The sequence below is a fragment of the Pseudophryne corroboree genome, chromosome 3, assembly GCF_028390025.1.
Source record: "Pseudophryne corroboree isolate aPseCor3 chromosome 3, aPseCor3.hap2, whole genome shotgun sequence".
Lineage (NCBI taxonomy): Eukaryota > Metazoa > Chordata > Amphibia > Anura > Myobatrachidae > Pseudophryne > Pseudophryne corroboree.
In genome coordinates this window covers 707,483,746-707,499,825 of record NC_086446.1, presented here as the reverse complement: position 1 = coordinate 707,499,825, position 16,080 = coordinate 707,483,746, and the positions used below count along the sequence as shown (strand labels likewise).

The window sequence follows — 16,080 nt, the reverse complement described above, 5'->3', positions numbered from 1 at the left end:
CAAAAGAGATACCTACTGTATAGCCACTCAGAGACAGCAATGAAGCATTGCCGGCTTATTGTGATGATTACATACTGTATACTGTGTGTGTGTGTGTGTGTGTGTGTGTGTGTGTGTGTGTGTACAGTATGTATATATATATTACTCTGTATGTACCTTAATGTATGTACAGTTTAATGTATACAGTAGGTATATAATACAGTATACTGCACATACAGTCTACTGTATATACAGTAATCTGTTAATCTGTAATTTCATAACTGTATCTGATTTCATTATTTTTGGCTCTTCACAGGATATCTCCAATGATAAGAGATGTGAATAAAGAAAAGAGAGTGGAACAGGCACGGCGATGGATTGAGAGTGGTGAAACATTTGATGATGTCATTTTCACAGATGAATCGTCTGTTGCCCTTGAGCGGTTCTCCAGAATGTCATTCAGGAAACGTAACCATATCTCATTAAAACCACGCCCAAAGCATCCATTGAAAGTCCATGTATGGGGAGGCATATCACGATTAGGAGCTGGTCCCCTATTATTTTTCGAAGGTACAGTACTATACTTTATTCTGTGCCTGTGTTCTGTAAAAATACATGCTGTACTGTAGAGTACATGTAACTGCACAATAAAAGGAGTTGCTTATTAATGAACAACATTTTTTGATTTCTGTAGGGATCATGGATAAGAATTTTTTCCAAGAAACAATAGTAGAGGAATGTATGGTGCCATTTGTGAATAAATATTACCCAAATCACCATAGGATATTCCAAGACAATGATCCTAAACACTCCGCCTCAGCCAAATTTATGGAAGAGAAAGGTATGAATTGGGAACGCACACCACCAGAGTGAGTATTCTTTCAACAGTGTACAAGTAAACTTTTGGATAGCACTCTAGTACTGTAAATTTATTTTTTTGTTTAATAAACAGTACAATATTGTATGTTTAATTTTCTCTATTTACTGTAATGTCATTAATTTTTTCTATACGCTTTTTTTTTATTTTTAATATCACCAGACATGAACCCAATCGAATTAGTGTGGGCTCAATTGAAGAGGTACATTAGGAGTGTTGCAAAGCCAACAACAAAACAGCAACTGTTGGATGGGATAAAGACATTTTGGCTAGAAGTACTCACACCTGAACATTGTAATAATTATATAAATCACCTGTATAAAGTATTACCTGTTGTAGTCGAAAGAAATGGTCAAGCCACAAATATGTAGTTCTGTACTGTATTTTCTGTTTAAAATTTTAAATTGGTGCATTATTAAAAAAAATTATAAAATTGCCTTTGTCTGATTATTGCATAAACTAATGTAGAATATTATACAGTAGTAATGTTATTGATGTGTATGAACAGTTATTTTCAGTTTTATTAGTCCTGAATAAGAGTACTGTACATTTTGATCAGTGCAGTACATGGAATCGGATGTATATTGATGCTTTTCCAATAAATATTCAATTTTACAGTATGGTACGGTACAGTACATGAGGGTACCTGTACAGTATGATACGTCATTATGGGGGAGAAATACTGTATCCACTAAATGTACAGTAAAATGTTTTTTTCTTATTACAAACACACAAATGCATCTCAGATGGAAATATGCTATACACAGCAGACAGCTTATGGTGACAGAACTTCCCTACTGTATCCCCACCCATAGTCGTGGTATATTTTAGATTGCCTAATGAGACACTCCTGCAGCATTGCCAATGATTCATGTAAAACCTGTGTGCAAACAGTATCTGTATTGAATGCAAAGTACAGTAAGAGTACAGTATACAGTATTATCAGAGCCAAACCTGACCAACATGATGCCCTAGGCTAGATTTTGGCTGATGCCCTCTTGCACAGATGCTACGTAGTTCCGCCTCTAACCCTGCACCCCTTTCCCAGCACCATCACCCATTTTGGCGCTCCTACCCCCTATAATCTAAATAAGAACAATGTGCACATTTAGTGCCAGCCCAAAACAGTGTACAGTATGTTCTTGCTGGGAAGGGGCATGGTAACACAATAATACCCAAAGATGAAATGACACAACACAGTACTGCAACTTTATTCACATTATATCATGCAGTAATGCCCCTTATTCACATTACACCCCACCACATTCATCTTTATTTACATTAGACCACAGGTTCTCAAACTCAGTCCTCAGGACCCCACACAGGGAGGGGAACAGCGCTGATATGGAGGGTACTTGCAGGCAGCGAGTCGCCGCCCGCAGCTCCTCTCCCACCTACACACCATACCTGCCGCCTGACACCCACATCCCAGGGAGAGGGCGCTAGCTCAGGCACCGCTAGATCAGCATCTGCAGCATACAGACAAGGGCTGCCATGCTCAGCGGCAAGTGGTGCGGAGCATGTGCAGCGGGACAGCGCCAGGACGGGACACGCACTAATCAACATTGCTGCTGGCCCGGAGCTCCCTCCGTCTGCAGCCTAAGGACGCGCGCCGCACCTCTCTAGGGAAACACCATGCCTGCCCGCCCACAGAGCTCCGGACGCTTACCTATGCTCCGCGATCACAGCAGCTGACGCTGCCATGCAGGATGGAGGAATGACGCCCGTCAGACGGGGCGGACAGTGTGCGGCGGAACGGGGCCAGGAAGGAATGCTGACCACGACCCATTGCTGCTGGGTCTGAGCTCCCTCCCTCTGCAGTCACCATCTCACAGCAGCAGCCTGGAGGTTAGTGGCCACCACGACCCGCACATCCTTACCTCACACATACCTCACATATACCTCGCATATACCTCACATACCTCACACATGACAGCAAAGGTACACACACTGTGACATCACACCTGTAGCCCACCCCTATATCTGCTAAGTACTCCCCGTCACTATGCCCTGTCACCCTCATTCTGCTCTCTAACTGCCTGTCTGTGTACTGGCCTTCACCCCTCTCACACCATCACCAACCCTCACTAACTACCACAGAGACTACTGTATGTGCACTGATATCTGCCCCTCCACCACCTGCAGCGCCCCTGGACCCCTCCCCATCCCCCGCAAACCCCCGCACCTGCCCCTCCACCACCCGTGGCACCCACACCCACTGCGCCTTCGGACCCCCTACCCCACCCGCAGTGTCTTCCAAACCCCTCCCCCATCTGCAGCAGCCCCTCCCCCATCCGCCACACCCCGCATCTGGCTCTCCCCCGCCCGCTGCACCTTTGGATCCCCTACCCCACCCACGCAGCAGGCCCTTCCCAATCCGCATTGCCTACACAATTCGCAACAGCACCGCACCCGCCACTCCCCCACCCACGTTACCCCCGCATCCACCCCTCCCCCACCCACTGCGCCCCCTGGACACCTCCCCCATCCACTGCACACCCGCACCCACCCCTTCTCCATCTGCAGCGCCTTCGGAACCCCTCCTCCATCCGCAACAGCCCTGCAGCTGCCATCCCCCACCTGCGACACCCCTGCTCCTACCCCACTCACAGCGCCTTCATACCCCCTCCCCATCCGGGGTCCCCACTCCCCAAACCCCTTCCTGTTGCAAGGGACTACGCCCCCTTCACCATCGGACGCCCTATCATTGTGCAATATTCAAACACTAACAAAACTAGGAATGCAGGTAATACTCCATATATTGAACCCCAGAAAGGCGTGCAGGGGTTAAGGGGGCGTAGTATATTACAATAGAAAAAAGTTATAGTGTCAGTGAAAAAAGCACCTCATGACAGATACTGTACACAAGCTCATGTCTAAATACTGTATACTGTAAGCAGTGACATTAAGGGGTACAGTATATGCAATTGCGGTCGAATTCCGGCAGGAATACGGAAAAAATGGACACGGGATCCCCCATCTTTTTAGAACCAGCACCGGGCTCTGCGCCTGGTCCTGGTGCAAAAAATAAGGGTGACAAAAAAGCGTAGGGGTTTCCCATATTTTTTGAACCAGCACTGGGCTCCACTAGCTGGACAGATAATGCACAGCCGCGGGCCACTTTTATACCGGTCCCTGCGGCCATGGAATTAAATACCCAACTAGTCACACCTGGCCGGGGTACCCTGGAGGAGTGGGGGCCCCCTAAATCAAGGGGACCCCCCCTCCAGCCACTCGATTATCTCTATCGCCCCTGTGTATTGTAGCTAGGGGATTGTGACGCTCCTTCAGCATTGCCCCGTAGCCTGCAAAATCTGTGCTGTTATTTGCTCCATAGTTGAGTGCCTCCTAGGAGCTAGGAGTCACAGGCGGTAGCCATTTCAATTGAGTCTGCCCTGCTATAGAATTGTATGTGTACAGTACCATACGGTGCATAGAACCTTTACAGTAGAAACTCTCCTGCAGCTTTGGCCTGCTTTATGTAAAACTTGTGTTTTGTCAGTTTGCTATGCGATCGAGCCCGGTGTAACGTACTGTAATGTGCATAGACCTCGCTTATCTCTGTGTACAGTATTTTGGCTAGGGGATTGTGACGCTCCTTCAGCATCGCCCCGTAGCCTGCACAGCTTATGCCATTTCTCATTCCATACCCGACTGCTGCCTGCCACGAGGTGGGGGTTCAGGAGGTGGGGGTTCAGGGGTAGTGGTCATTTTGACAGTGTGCTATGCGATTGAGTCCGGTGTACCGTAATACTGTATGCAATCCTACAGTAGCTTATCCTCATCGCCCCTGTGTATTTTTGGGATTGTGACGCTCCTTCAGCATTGCCCCATAACCTGCACAAGGGTTCAGGGGCGGCGGCCATTTTGCCAGTGTACTATGCGATCGAGTCCGGTGTACCATAATGTGCATACTGTGTATTTTAGCTAGGGGATTGTGACGCTCCTTCAGCATTGCCCCATAGTCTGTACAATCTGGACTATAGTATTACTTGCTCAGTAGCCTAGGGCCTCTGTGGGGCAAGGAGTCATAGGTGGTAGCCATTTCTATTCAGTCTGCCCAGCTACAGAATTGTATGTGTACTGTACGGAGCATAGAACCTTAACCTGCATAGAACCTGCACATTATGGTACACCGGACTCGATCGCATAGAACCGCTCATGCAGCTTTGCCCTGGTTTATGTGAATAAAAAAAATAATAAAGTGTCTGAAAAAAACTAACATGCATTCGTACTTAAGGAATCGAACCCGGGACTCTGAGTATAGGAAGCGAAACACTTCACCACTTCGCCGCAGACAAATGTATAAATCCAATGGTTTTGATTATGCTGTAATGGCTACGGGATTAGGACGATAACATACTGTACAAAATTCCTAATCTTGAGAGGCAATAGTGAATTTCTAACACACATCCATTTGCGACAGTGTACACTACTGGTTTTACAGTATGTTTTGTCTGCGGGACTTGGACGCTCACATATAGTATTCATAAAGTATTGTAGATGGATCATATACTGTATGCTGTACTATTTGCGTCTGTGTCGTACTGTATATACAGTACTGTATTAAATAATGCAGCGTAATGAGTATTTACTGTATGCAGTGTAATGAGACGCCTTAGTAAAGTAGTCCTTATTATGTATTTCAGTATTGTATTTTACGGGAGACCACACGCATGCGCAGTGGTGATTGTAAAAAGCGACATCTGGTGGCTGATCGCAGGTATTACACGTAAAGGTAACGCCAAACGCCATGTCTGCCTCCGTGCGATTAGGTACGCCTCTCTGTGACTAGGCGCGCCTCCCTACGCTGCATATGCTCGATCGGGACAAACGCCTCAGCCACTCAAGATAAAGGTGGCTACATCTGTACCTTGGTAGATTTCTCTTTACTCAGTTTCAGATGTGTAGTGCTTACAGCTATGTCATTTTTATGATTCAGATTTACAGACAGACACTACTTAACATTGTTTGAAACTAATCCATAGTAAATCATCTAGAAATGAGCTTACAAAGCATTATCTGTGTACATTGGTTCAAGTTCATTAACACAGCCTGCATACAAGATAAGAGGTCATGTGTTGAAATGCGGCTATTCAGCCAAGCGTCTCCACCGCAAGTTTAATGTCCTCAGACAGCTCCAGACAGGGGGGTTGGCAGAATATATATAGGATGACAGAGGGACATTTTCGGTGGAGGTGACTTGTTGGCCAACATGCAGCTTCTCCTGGTGTCCGTCTGCCTGGCCTTCTTCAGCTTAGCACTTACATCAGCATCAAACCCGTAAGAGAGTTATTTTTGGGAATGTATTACAGGTTGAGTCTCCCATATCCAAAATGCTTAGGACTAGAAGTATTTTGGAAATTGGATTTTTCCGTATTTTAGAATATTTACATTGCATAATGATATATCCTGGGGACAGGACACAAGTCTAAACACAGAATACATTTAGGTATTTAGGAAATGTGTGTGCATTGAGCCACAGGGGCGTATTAAGATATTAAGAGAGGAGAGGGCCCATGTGCAGTCTCCATCTGGACCCCCCTCCTCTGTAGCCAGTAGCAAAGTAGATTCTGAGCACATGGGGTCATGGGGTGAAGCGGGGGGGGGGGGGGGGGGGGGTTTCTTGGTACTCAGAACCCCCTGCATGCGCCACTGGTACTATTGTTTTTTACTCTCTATTCATGTAATTGACACTATACAGAGTAACTTATATGGTTCTGTGACCAATATAAATGTGTTAAATAAGAGTTCATCAGTATGGATAATTTACTTGAGAGTTTAAATAATTGTAACGCTATAATAAACATTAATTCTAGAAGAATAGTAGTAAAGATCAATGTTGTTCTTTATATTCACTTATAACAGTTTATCTTCTAATTAATGAACTATCAATCAGAGTATAATTCTTGCTCTATAAATGTTCATAATAATAACTATGGAGTATTTCCATTTACAGCTGCTTAGGTAACTGAGTTTAAAACAATACTGATAAATGGAATTGTCTGTTATAGTTATACCCCTTTCTGACATACTGTAAAACCCAGGCTTCAACCTGGCTCGGACCTGGGACACTGAGCATGGGCTGAAGTCGGGGCTTTCTGACAAGATCCCAGTTCATACATGGATGATGACCCGGGTTATTCCCAGGTCGTCCCCCTTCACAACGGGCACGGGTTTACCAGTGATCTGGGTCTTCCGGCTTACAGTGGGTGCTTGCAGATGATGTAATCTCCAAGCGCTACTGTTCTCCACCAATCAGCTTCTTTTAGACATGACACAGGACACCAAGACCCATGTCATATCTTTCAGACAGGAGCCGTGGTACTGACTGGGGTTGCTAGGTCTGGGAATAACCCTGGTCGACTGAATGTTAACAGGACCCGGAACTCTCAATCCTTTCAATCATAATTTGGTGGTTTTGATGTACAGTACGCCAGAAAGGGGTATTAGTAACAGAGTGGTTATAATTTAAAAGACAATGTAAAATTCTTAATTGGTACTTTGTGGTAATTCAGATGTGGTTGGAGATGCTTTGTGTGCTGCAAATTGCCAATTATTGGTACTTTGCGTATGTCTAGGACCCATTCTGCGCATGTGAGAATGGGTCCTGTGATGTCGGAAGCATTCTGGCATTAGACAGTCTTATGCCACTTGGGGGCAGGGGTTGATGGCTTCCGTTTCTACAAATTAAGGCATATCACTATCATTTAGGGGGAGGGAGGAGGTCAGGAGCTCCATCAGAGGATAGAGATTTCCTGGCCTCTTGGTACTAGGTATTACGCATGAGTCATGTCAAGGCTGATGGTGTCGGGGAAGATCCAACACTGCATCCTAGGATACAGTTCAGATCAGTAATGCAGCATGACGCCTCCTGTTACATTACCATATTAGAGCAACAGATAAAGCTACTCCATTCACGGGGGAAATGTTATAGGGTGTAAGAATCAGAAAGTGAGAAATTATAGTAAAATTCTCTTGTTTTTTTTAAAGTGGCAATCATTTTCATGGCAAAACCAGGTTGATTTTGCCATTTAAATGATTGCCACTTTAAAAAAACAAGATCATTTTACTAAAATCTCTCACTTTCTGATTCTCACACCCTATTACATCCCCCCACATCTTAATTATCCCCCTTGTGCTCAGATGTGTTCTCCCAATTACAAGAACCTTAAGAGAGGGTAAATAACACTGGTATTGCGCACATAGGGGGAGATTTATTACAGCTTGGAGAGAGATAAAGTGGAGAGAGCTAAAGTACCAGCCAATCAGACCTGAACTGCCATTTTTTAAACACTGCCTATATAATGAAAGGAGCTGATTGGTTGTTACTTTATCGTTTTCCACTTTATCTCTCTCCAAGTTTGATAAATCTTCCCCATAGTGCCAGCTTGATTGTCAACTCTGCATAACAGGATATTAACAGGCAATCAGAAAAGTAAGGTACTTCCATATGGCATCTAAAGCTGAATTACAATATATAAGTGTGAGTGTTATAGAACAGTACATCATATGGGGGTATATGTAATACGGTCCGAGTTTGCTGGGGTGCGGGATGTCAGCAGAGAATGGTCGTATTTTTAAAGCAGCAATAATTTACTAGGCAAAATCATCCTGCCACATTACTGAGCAGCTTGTCTCCACCCCTCAGACAAACCAATCCACACAATCCCCACCTCAAAGGCAAACCAACGGCCACACAACTATGGAGGTACCCCAGGCAATCCAGCCTTCCACAGACACACTGCTATGCAGCTCCCCCCTGCAACAGGCTGTTGTGACTGTCTGTCCTAGCCTGCACTGTCTCCAAACTCTGGCTGCTGTCTGATAAGAGGGTCTATGCAGCTTTGGAGGGGTGGCGGGGATTGTTTTCACTGGGAAGGGGGGGCTGTGTTGGGGTGGTTGCCTGTGGGTATCCCCTTAGCTGTGTGGTCATGGGGGTTGGTTGACTGGGAGAGAATGGCTTATCTTTAATGTGGCCACTTTTCCCATGAAACCACGCCCATGTATTTTTGAACATTTTCTTTATATCTTCATAAATGTACCCTTGCTTTAGCTGTGTTCCTAATTTCATTGTTGTCTGCAGTGTCTCATTATTTTCCTTGTTCTTTCTGTGTATTGCGCTCATGTAGCCACTATGTGATCACAGCTCCGTCATATTCAGTGCGGGGATCCCAGCAGAAAGTCTGCGTGACCTTCCTTGATCTGGATGGGCCGGTTGACTTCAAAGTAGACCTGCATAAAGATGAACACACTCATGTCATTGCTGAGCACAAAGTAGACACCCCAGATTACTTTCACTGTTTCCCCTTCCAGGTGAGTGCACATTTCTAACATTTAATGTGTTTGTCAACTAAAATTCCTCCAGAATGTTATTGTGAAATTCTTAACTTACCATAGACATTATGACTGCGCAATGCAAATAAGCACACAGGAACGCAGGAGATATTAGTAATAAAAAAGGCAAAAGATACTCAACTAAGTGCCAGGTACAGTAGCTTCCAAATGGAAGATGCCTAACTCTCCCAGATATACTGCTACAGGTTATACAGTCTAGGGCCCTCATTCCGAGTTGTTCGCTCGCTAGCTGCTTTTAGCAGCATTGCACACGCTAAGCCGCCGCCTACTGGGAGTGTATCTTAGCATAGCAGAATTGCGAACGAAAGATTAGCAGAATTGCGAATAGAAATTTCTTAGCAGTTTCTGAGTAGCTCCAGACCTACTCACAAATAGCGATCAGTTCAGTCAGTGTCGTTCCTGGTTTGACGTCACAAACACACCCAGCGTTCGCCCAGACACTCCCCCGTTTCTTCAGACACTCCCGCGTTTTTCCCAGAAACGCCAGCGTTTTTCTGCACACTCCCATAAAACGGCCAGTTTCCGCCCAGAAACACCCACTTCCTGTCAATCACACTACGATCACCAGAACGATGAAAAAACTTTGTTACGCCGTGAGTAAAATACCAAACTTTTGAGTTAATTTACTTGTCGCAGGCGCGCTGCATACATTGCGCATGCGCAGTTTGTGACTAATCGCTTCGTAGTGAAAAAAAATAACGAGCGAACAACTCGGAATCACCCCCTATATATGATACAGAAAAAATCTCAGCAAACCTCCATAATACCCATGATAGCTTCAAGAAGACCTGAGTGTAGCTTTACTTAAGAATGGGTTTGGCGGCGTTTTCAACATGCTGTCCATCGATGACGATTTTAACCTTTATACCTTTAAATTTACTAATCTTCAGTTTGGATGGTCATTTTAAATCTGCTGGTGGTGTGCGGAGGCAGGGCTGGCTCCAGGCCTACTAGCACCCTGAGCGAGAAAATTTCAAAGCGCAAAAGCGCGCGCTCCCCTGGAAAAGTGGGCATGGCCTCGCAACTCCATATTATCAAACTATAAATAAATATATCTTCACACGCACACAATTAGCAACCTTACACATAACAGCCACAGTAGTGTTCCTTACACATAATGTCTCCAGTATAGTGCCAGATACACATAATGTCTACAGTATAGTGCCAGATACACATAATGTCTACAGTAGTGCAGTGCCAGATAGACATGACATGCCCCCCAGCAGTGCCAGCTACACATCATATGCTTCCCACACATGATATGCCCCCCAGCAGTGCCAGATAGACATGATATGCCCCCCAGCAGTGCCAGACAGACATGATATGCCCCCCCAGCAGTGCCAGCTACACATGATATGCCCCCCAGCAGTGCCAGCTACACATGATATTCCCCCAAGCAGTGCCAGCTATATATGATATACCCACCAACAGTGCCAGCTAGATGATATGCCCCCCAGCAGTGCCAGCTAGACATGATATGCCCCCAGCAGTACCAGCTAGACATGCTATGCTCCCCCAGCAGTGCCAGATACACATGATATGCCTTCCAGTAGTGCCAGTTACACATGATATGCCCCCCAGCAGTGCCAGCTAGACATGATATGCCTCTCAGCAGTGCCAGATAGACATGATATGCCCCCCAGCAGTGCCAGACAGACATGATATGCCCCCCCAGCAGTGCCAGCTACACATGATATGCCCCCCAGCAGTGCCAGCTACACATGATATGCCCCCAAGCAGTGCCAGCTATATATGATATACCCACCAGCAGTGCCAGCTAGATGATATGCCCCCCAGCAGTGCCAGCTAGACATGATATGCCCCCAGCAGTACCAGCTAGACATGCTATGCTCCCCCAGCAGTGCCAGATACACATGATATGCCTTCCAGTAGTGCCAGTTACACATGATATGCCCCCCAGCAGTGCCAGCTAGACATGATATGCCTCTCAGCAGTGCCAGATAGACATGATATGCCCCCCAGCAGTGCCAGATAGACATGATATGCCCCCACCAGCAGTGCCAGATAGACATGATATGCCCCCCAGCAGTGCCAGCTAAACATGATATGCACCCCAGCAGTGCCAGCTACACATGATATGCCCCCCAGCAGTGCCAGCTAGACAAGATATGTCCCCCAGCAGTGCCAGCTACACATGCTATGCCCCTCAGCAGTGCCAGCTACACATGATATGCCACCCAGCAGTGCCAGCTAGATGATATGTCCCCCAGCAGTGCCAGATAGACATGATATCCCCCCCAGCAGTACCAGCTAGACATGATATGACCCCCAGCAGTGCCAGCAAGACATTATATGTCCACCAGTAGGGCCAGCTACACATGATATGCCCCTCAGCAGTGCCAGCTACACATGATATGCCCCCCAGCAGTGCCGGCTAGATGATATGCCCCCCAGCAGTGCCAGCTAGACATGATATTCTCCCCAGCAGTGCAGAGATAGACATGATATGCACCCCAGCAGTGATAGCTATACATGATATGCCCCCCCAGAAGTGCCAGCTAGACATGATATGCCTCCCAGCAGTGCCAGCTACACATGATATGCCCCCCAGCAGTGCCAGATAGACATGATATGCCCCCCAGCAGTGCCAGATTGACATGATATGCCCCCCCCTGCAGTGCCAGCTACCCATGATATGCCCCCAGCAGTGCCAGCTACACATGATATGCCCACCAGCAGTGCCAGCTGAACATGATATGCCCTCCAGCAGTGCCAGCTACACATGATATGCCCCCCAGTAGTGCCAGCTACACATGATATGCCCCCCCAGCAGTGCCAGCTACACATGATATGCCCCCCCAGCAGTGCCAGCTAGACATGATATGCCCACCAGCAGTGCCAGATAGACATGATATGCCCCCCAGCAGTGCCAGATAGACATGATATGCCCCCCAGCAGTGCCAGCTACACATGATATGCCCACCAGCAGTGCCAGCTAAACATGATATGCCCCCCAGCAGTGCCAGCTACACATGATATGCCTCCCCAGCAGTGCCAGCTAGATATGATATGCCTTCCAGCAGTGCCAGCTACACATGATATGCCCCCCAGCAGTGCCAGAAAGACATGATATGCCCCCCTGCAGTGCCAGATAGACATGATATGCCCCCCAGCAGTGCCAGCTACACATGATATGCCCCCCCAGCAGTGCCAGCTACACATGATATGCCCCCCAGCAGTGCCAGCTACACATGATATGCAGTCCAGGGGTGCAAGTATGCAGGTATGGAGTACCCATAAGAATTTGGCATCGGGTACGCAGTACCACCTGCCACACAGTTTGCCATCACCACAATTATAATGTGCCACAAAGCAACAAGACCATGGTGCTTGGCAGCATGACGGCTCCTCCCACTTTGTCAGGGTTACTGGGAGTGCGACAGTGGCTGTATTTTCCTGTTATAATGGGGGCATTACTATATATTGTTATTAAATTGGGTGCATTACTATATATTTCTATTATACTGGAGGTAGCATTATATATTTCTATTATACTGAAGGCATTACTATATATGTTTAGCCTTGTCTCCAGATTCCCCCCCCAAAAAAGGGGCAATCATGTGGCCACGCCGCTTGTGTAATCTAGCCTCTCCCACTAGCAGCATGTGGCCATGCCGCCTCACAACACATGACCAAACCCATTTTTCATCACTCAGTACCACTAAGAAAATATTTCTACTTGCACCACTGGATATGCCCACCAGCAGTGTCAGCTACACATGATATGCCCCCACAGCAGTGCCAGATACACATGATATGCCCCCCCAGCAGTGTCAGATACACATGCCCCCACAGTGCCAGATACATACAGTTGTGCTCATAAGTTTACATACCCTAGCAGAATTTGTGATTTTCTGGCCATTTGTCAGAGAATATGAATGATAACTCACAAACTTTTCTTTCACTCATGGTTAGTGGTTGGGTGTAGCCATTTATTGTCAAACAACTGTGTTTACTCTTTTTAAATCATAATGACAACAGAAACTACCCAAATGACCCTGATCAAAAGTTTACATACCCTGGAGATTTTGTCCTGATAACATGCACACAAGTTGACACAAACGGGTTTGAATGGCTACTAAAGGTAACCATCCTCACCTGTGATCTGTTTGCTTGTAATCAGTGTGTGTATATAAAAGGTCAGTGAGTTTCTGGACTCCTGAAAGACCCTTGCATCTTTAATCCAGTGCTGCACTGATGTGTCTGGATTCTGAGTCATGGGGAAAGCAAAAGAATTGTCAAATGATCTCCGGGAAAAGGTAATTGAACTGTATAAAACAGGAAAGGGATATAAAAAGATATCCAAGCAATTGAGAATGCCAATCAGTAGTTTTCAAACTCTAATTAAGAAGTGGAAAATGAGGGATTCTGTGGAGACCAAATCACGGTCAAGTAGACCAACAAAAATTTCAGCCACAACTGCTAGGAAAATTGTTCGGGAAGCAAAGAAAAATCCACAAATAACTTCAGCTGAAATACAGGACTCTCTGAAAAAAAGTGGTGTGGTTGTTTGTAGATGCACAATAAGGAGGTATTTGAAGAAAAATGGGCTGCACAGTCGAGTCGCCAGAAGAAAGCCATTACTACGCAAATGCCACAAAGCATCTCGCTTACAATACTCAAACAGCACAGAGACAAGCCTCAAAACTTCTGGAACAAAGTCATTTGGAGTGATGAGACCAAAATGTAAATTTTGGCCACAACCATAAACGTTACATTTGGAGAGGAGTTAACAAGGCCTATGATGAAAGGTACACCATTCCTACTGTGAAACACGGAGGTGGATCGCTAATGTTTTGGGGATGTGTGAGCTACAAAGGCACTGGAAACTTGGTCAAAATTGATGGCAAGATGAATGCAGCATGTTATCAGAAAATAGAAGGAGGAAAATTTGCACTAATCAGCCCTGAAGCTGTGCATGGGACGTACTTGGATGTTCCAACATGACAATGATCCAAAACACAAGGCCAAGTCGACCTGTCATTGGCTTAAGCAGAATAAAGTGAAGGTTCTGGAGTGGCCATCTCAGTCTCCTGACCCCAATATCATTGAGCCACTCTGGGGAGATCTCAAACGTGCAGTTCATGCAAGACAGACCAAGAATTTACAGGAACTGGAGGCTTTTTGCCAAGAAGAAAATAAAGAGCCTCATCCACAACTACCACAAAAGACTTCAAGCTGTCATAGATGTTAAAGGGGGCAATACACGGTATCAAGAACTGGGGTATGTAAACTTTTGATCACGGTCATTTGGGTAGTTTCTGTTGTCATTATGATTTAAAAAGAGAAAACACAGTTGTTTGACATTGAATGGCTTCACCCAACCACTAACCATGAGTGAAAGAAAAGTTTGTGAGTTATCATTCATATTCTTTGACAAATGGCCAGAAAATCACAAATTCTGCTAGGATATGTAAACTTATGAGCTCAACTGTATATGCCCACAGTGCCAGATACATAAATGCCCCCACAGTGCCAGATACATAAATGCCCCCACAGTGCCAGATACATAAATACCCCCACAGTACCAGGTACATATATGCCCCCACAGTGCCAGGTTCATATATGCCCCCACAGTGCCAGGTACATAAATGCCCCCACAGTGCCAGATACATATATGCCCCCACAGTGCGAGATACATAAATGCCCCCACAGTGTGAGATACATAAATGCCCCCACAGTGACAGATACATAAATGCCATATAGTGCCAGATACATAAATGCCCCCACAGTGCCAGATACATAAATGCCCCCCCAGTGCCAGATACATGAATGCCCCCACAGTGCCAGACGCATAAATTCTGATAACATGTTCTGATAACATGCTGCATTCATCTTGCCATCAATTTTGACCAAGTTTCCAGTGCCTTTGTAGCTCACACATCCCCAAAACATCAGCGATCCACCTCCGTGTTTCACAGTAGGAATGGTGTACCTTTCATCATAGGCCTTGTTAACTCCTCTCCAAATGTAACGTTTATGGTTGTGGCCAAAATTTACATTTTGGTCTCATCACTCCAAATGACTTTGTTCCAGAAGTTTTGAGGCTTGTCTCTGTGCTGTTTGAGTATTGTAAGCGAGATGCTTTGTGGCATTTGCGTAGTAATGGCTTTCTTCTGGCGACTCGACTGTGCAGCCCATTTTTCTTCAAATACCTCCTTATTGTGCATCTACAAACAACCACACCACTTTTTTTCAGAGAGTCCTGTATTTCAGCTGAAGTTATTTGTGGATTTTTCTTTGCTTCCCGAACAATTTTCCTAGCAGTTGTGGCTGAAATTTTTGTTGGTCTACTTGACCGTGATTTGGTCTCCACAGAATCCCTCATTTTCCACTTCTTAATTAGAGTTTGAAAACTACTGATTGGCATTCTCAATTGCTTGGATATCTTTTTATATCCCTTTCCTGTTTTATACAGTTCAATTACCTTTTCCCGGAGATCATTTGACAATTCTTTTGCTTTCCCCATGACTCAGAATCCAGACACATCAGTGCAGCACTGGATTAAAGATGCAAGGGTCTTTCAGGAGTCCAGAAACTCACTGACCTTTTATATACACACACTGATTACAAGCAAACAGATCACAGGTGAGGATGGTTACCTTTAGTAGCCATTCAAACCCGTTTGTGTCAACTTGTGTGCATGTTATCAGGACAAAATCTCCAGGGTATGTAAACTTTTGATCAGGGTCATTTGGGTAGTTTCTGTTGTCATTATGATTTAAAAAGAGTAAACACGGTTGTTTGACAATAAATGGCTACACCCAACCACTAACCATGAGTGAAAGAAAAGTTTGTGAGTTATCATTCATATTCTCTGACAAATGGCCAGAAAATCACAAATT

General features: G+C 45.5%; 1 protein-coding gene across 1 annotated transcript in view; it reads left to right on the top strand.

Moving 5' to 3' along the window:
* Positions 1–6,033: 6,033 nt before the first annotated feature.
* The window catches only part of LOC135056655 (alpha-2-macroglobulin-like), a 234,536-nt gene continuing 224,489 nt past the window's right edge, over positions 6,034–16,080 (top strand). The window contains exons 1-2 of the mRNA XM_063962101.1: positions 6,034–6,139; positions 8,989–9,172. Of these exons, the coding sequence (XP_063818171.1) occupies positions 6,072–6,139; positions 8,989–9,172 (252 nt within the window). The 5' untranslated portion in view covers positions 6,034–6,071. The remainder of the gene's footprint in view (positions 6,140–8,988; positions 9,173–16,080) is intronic.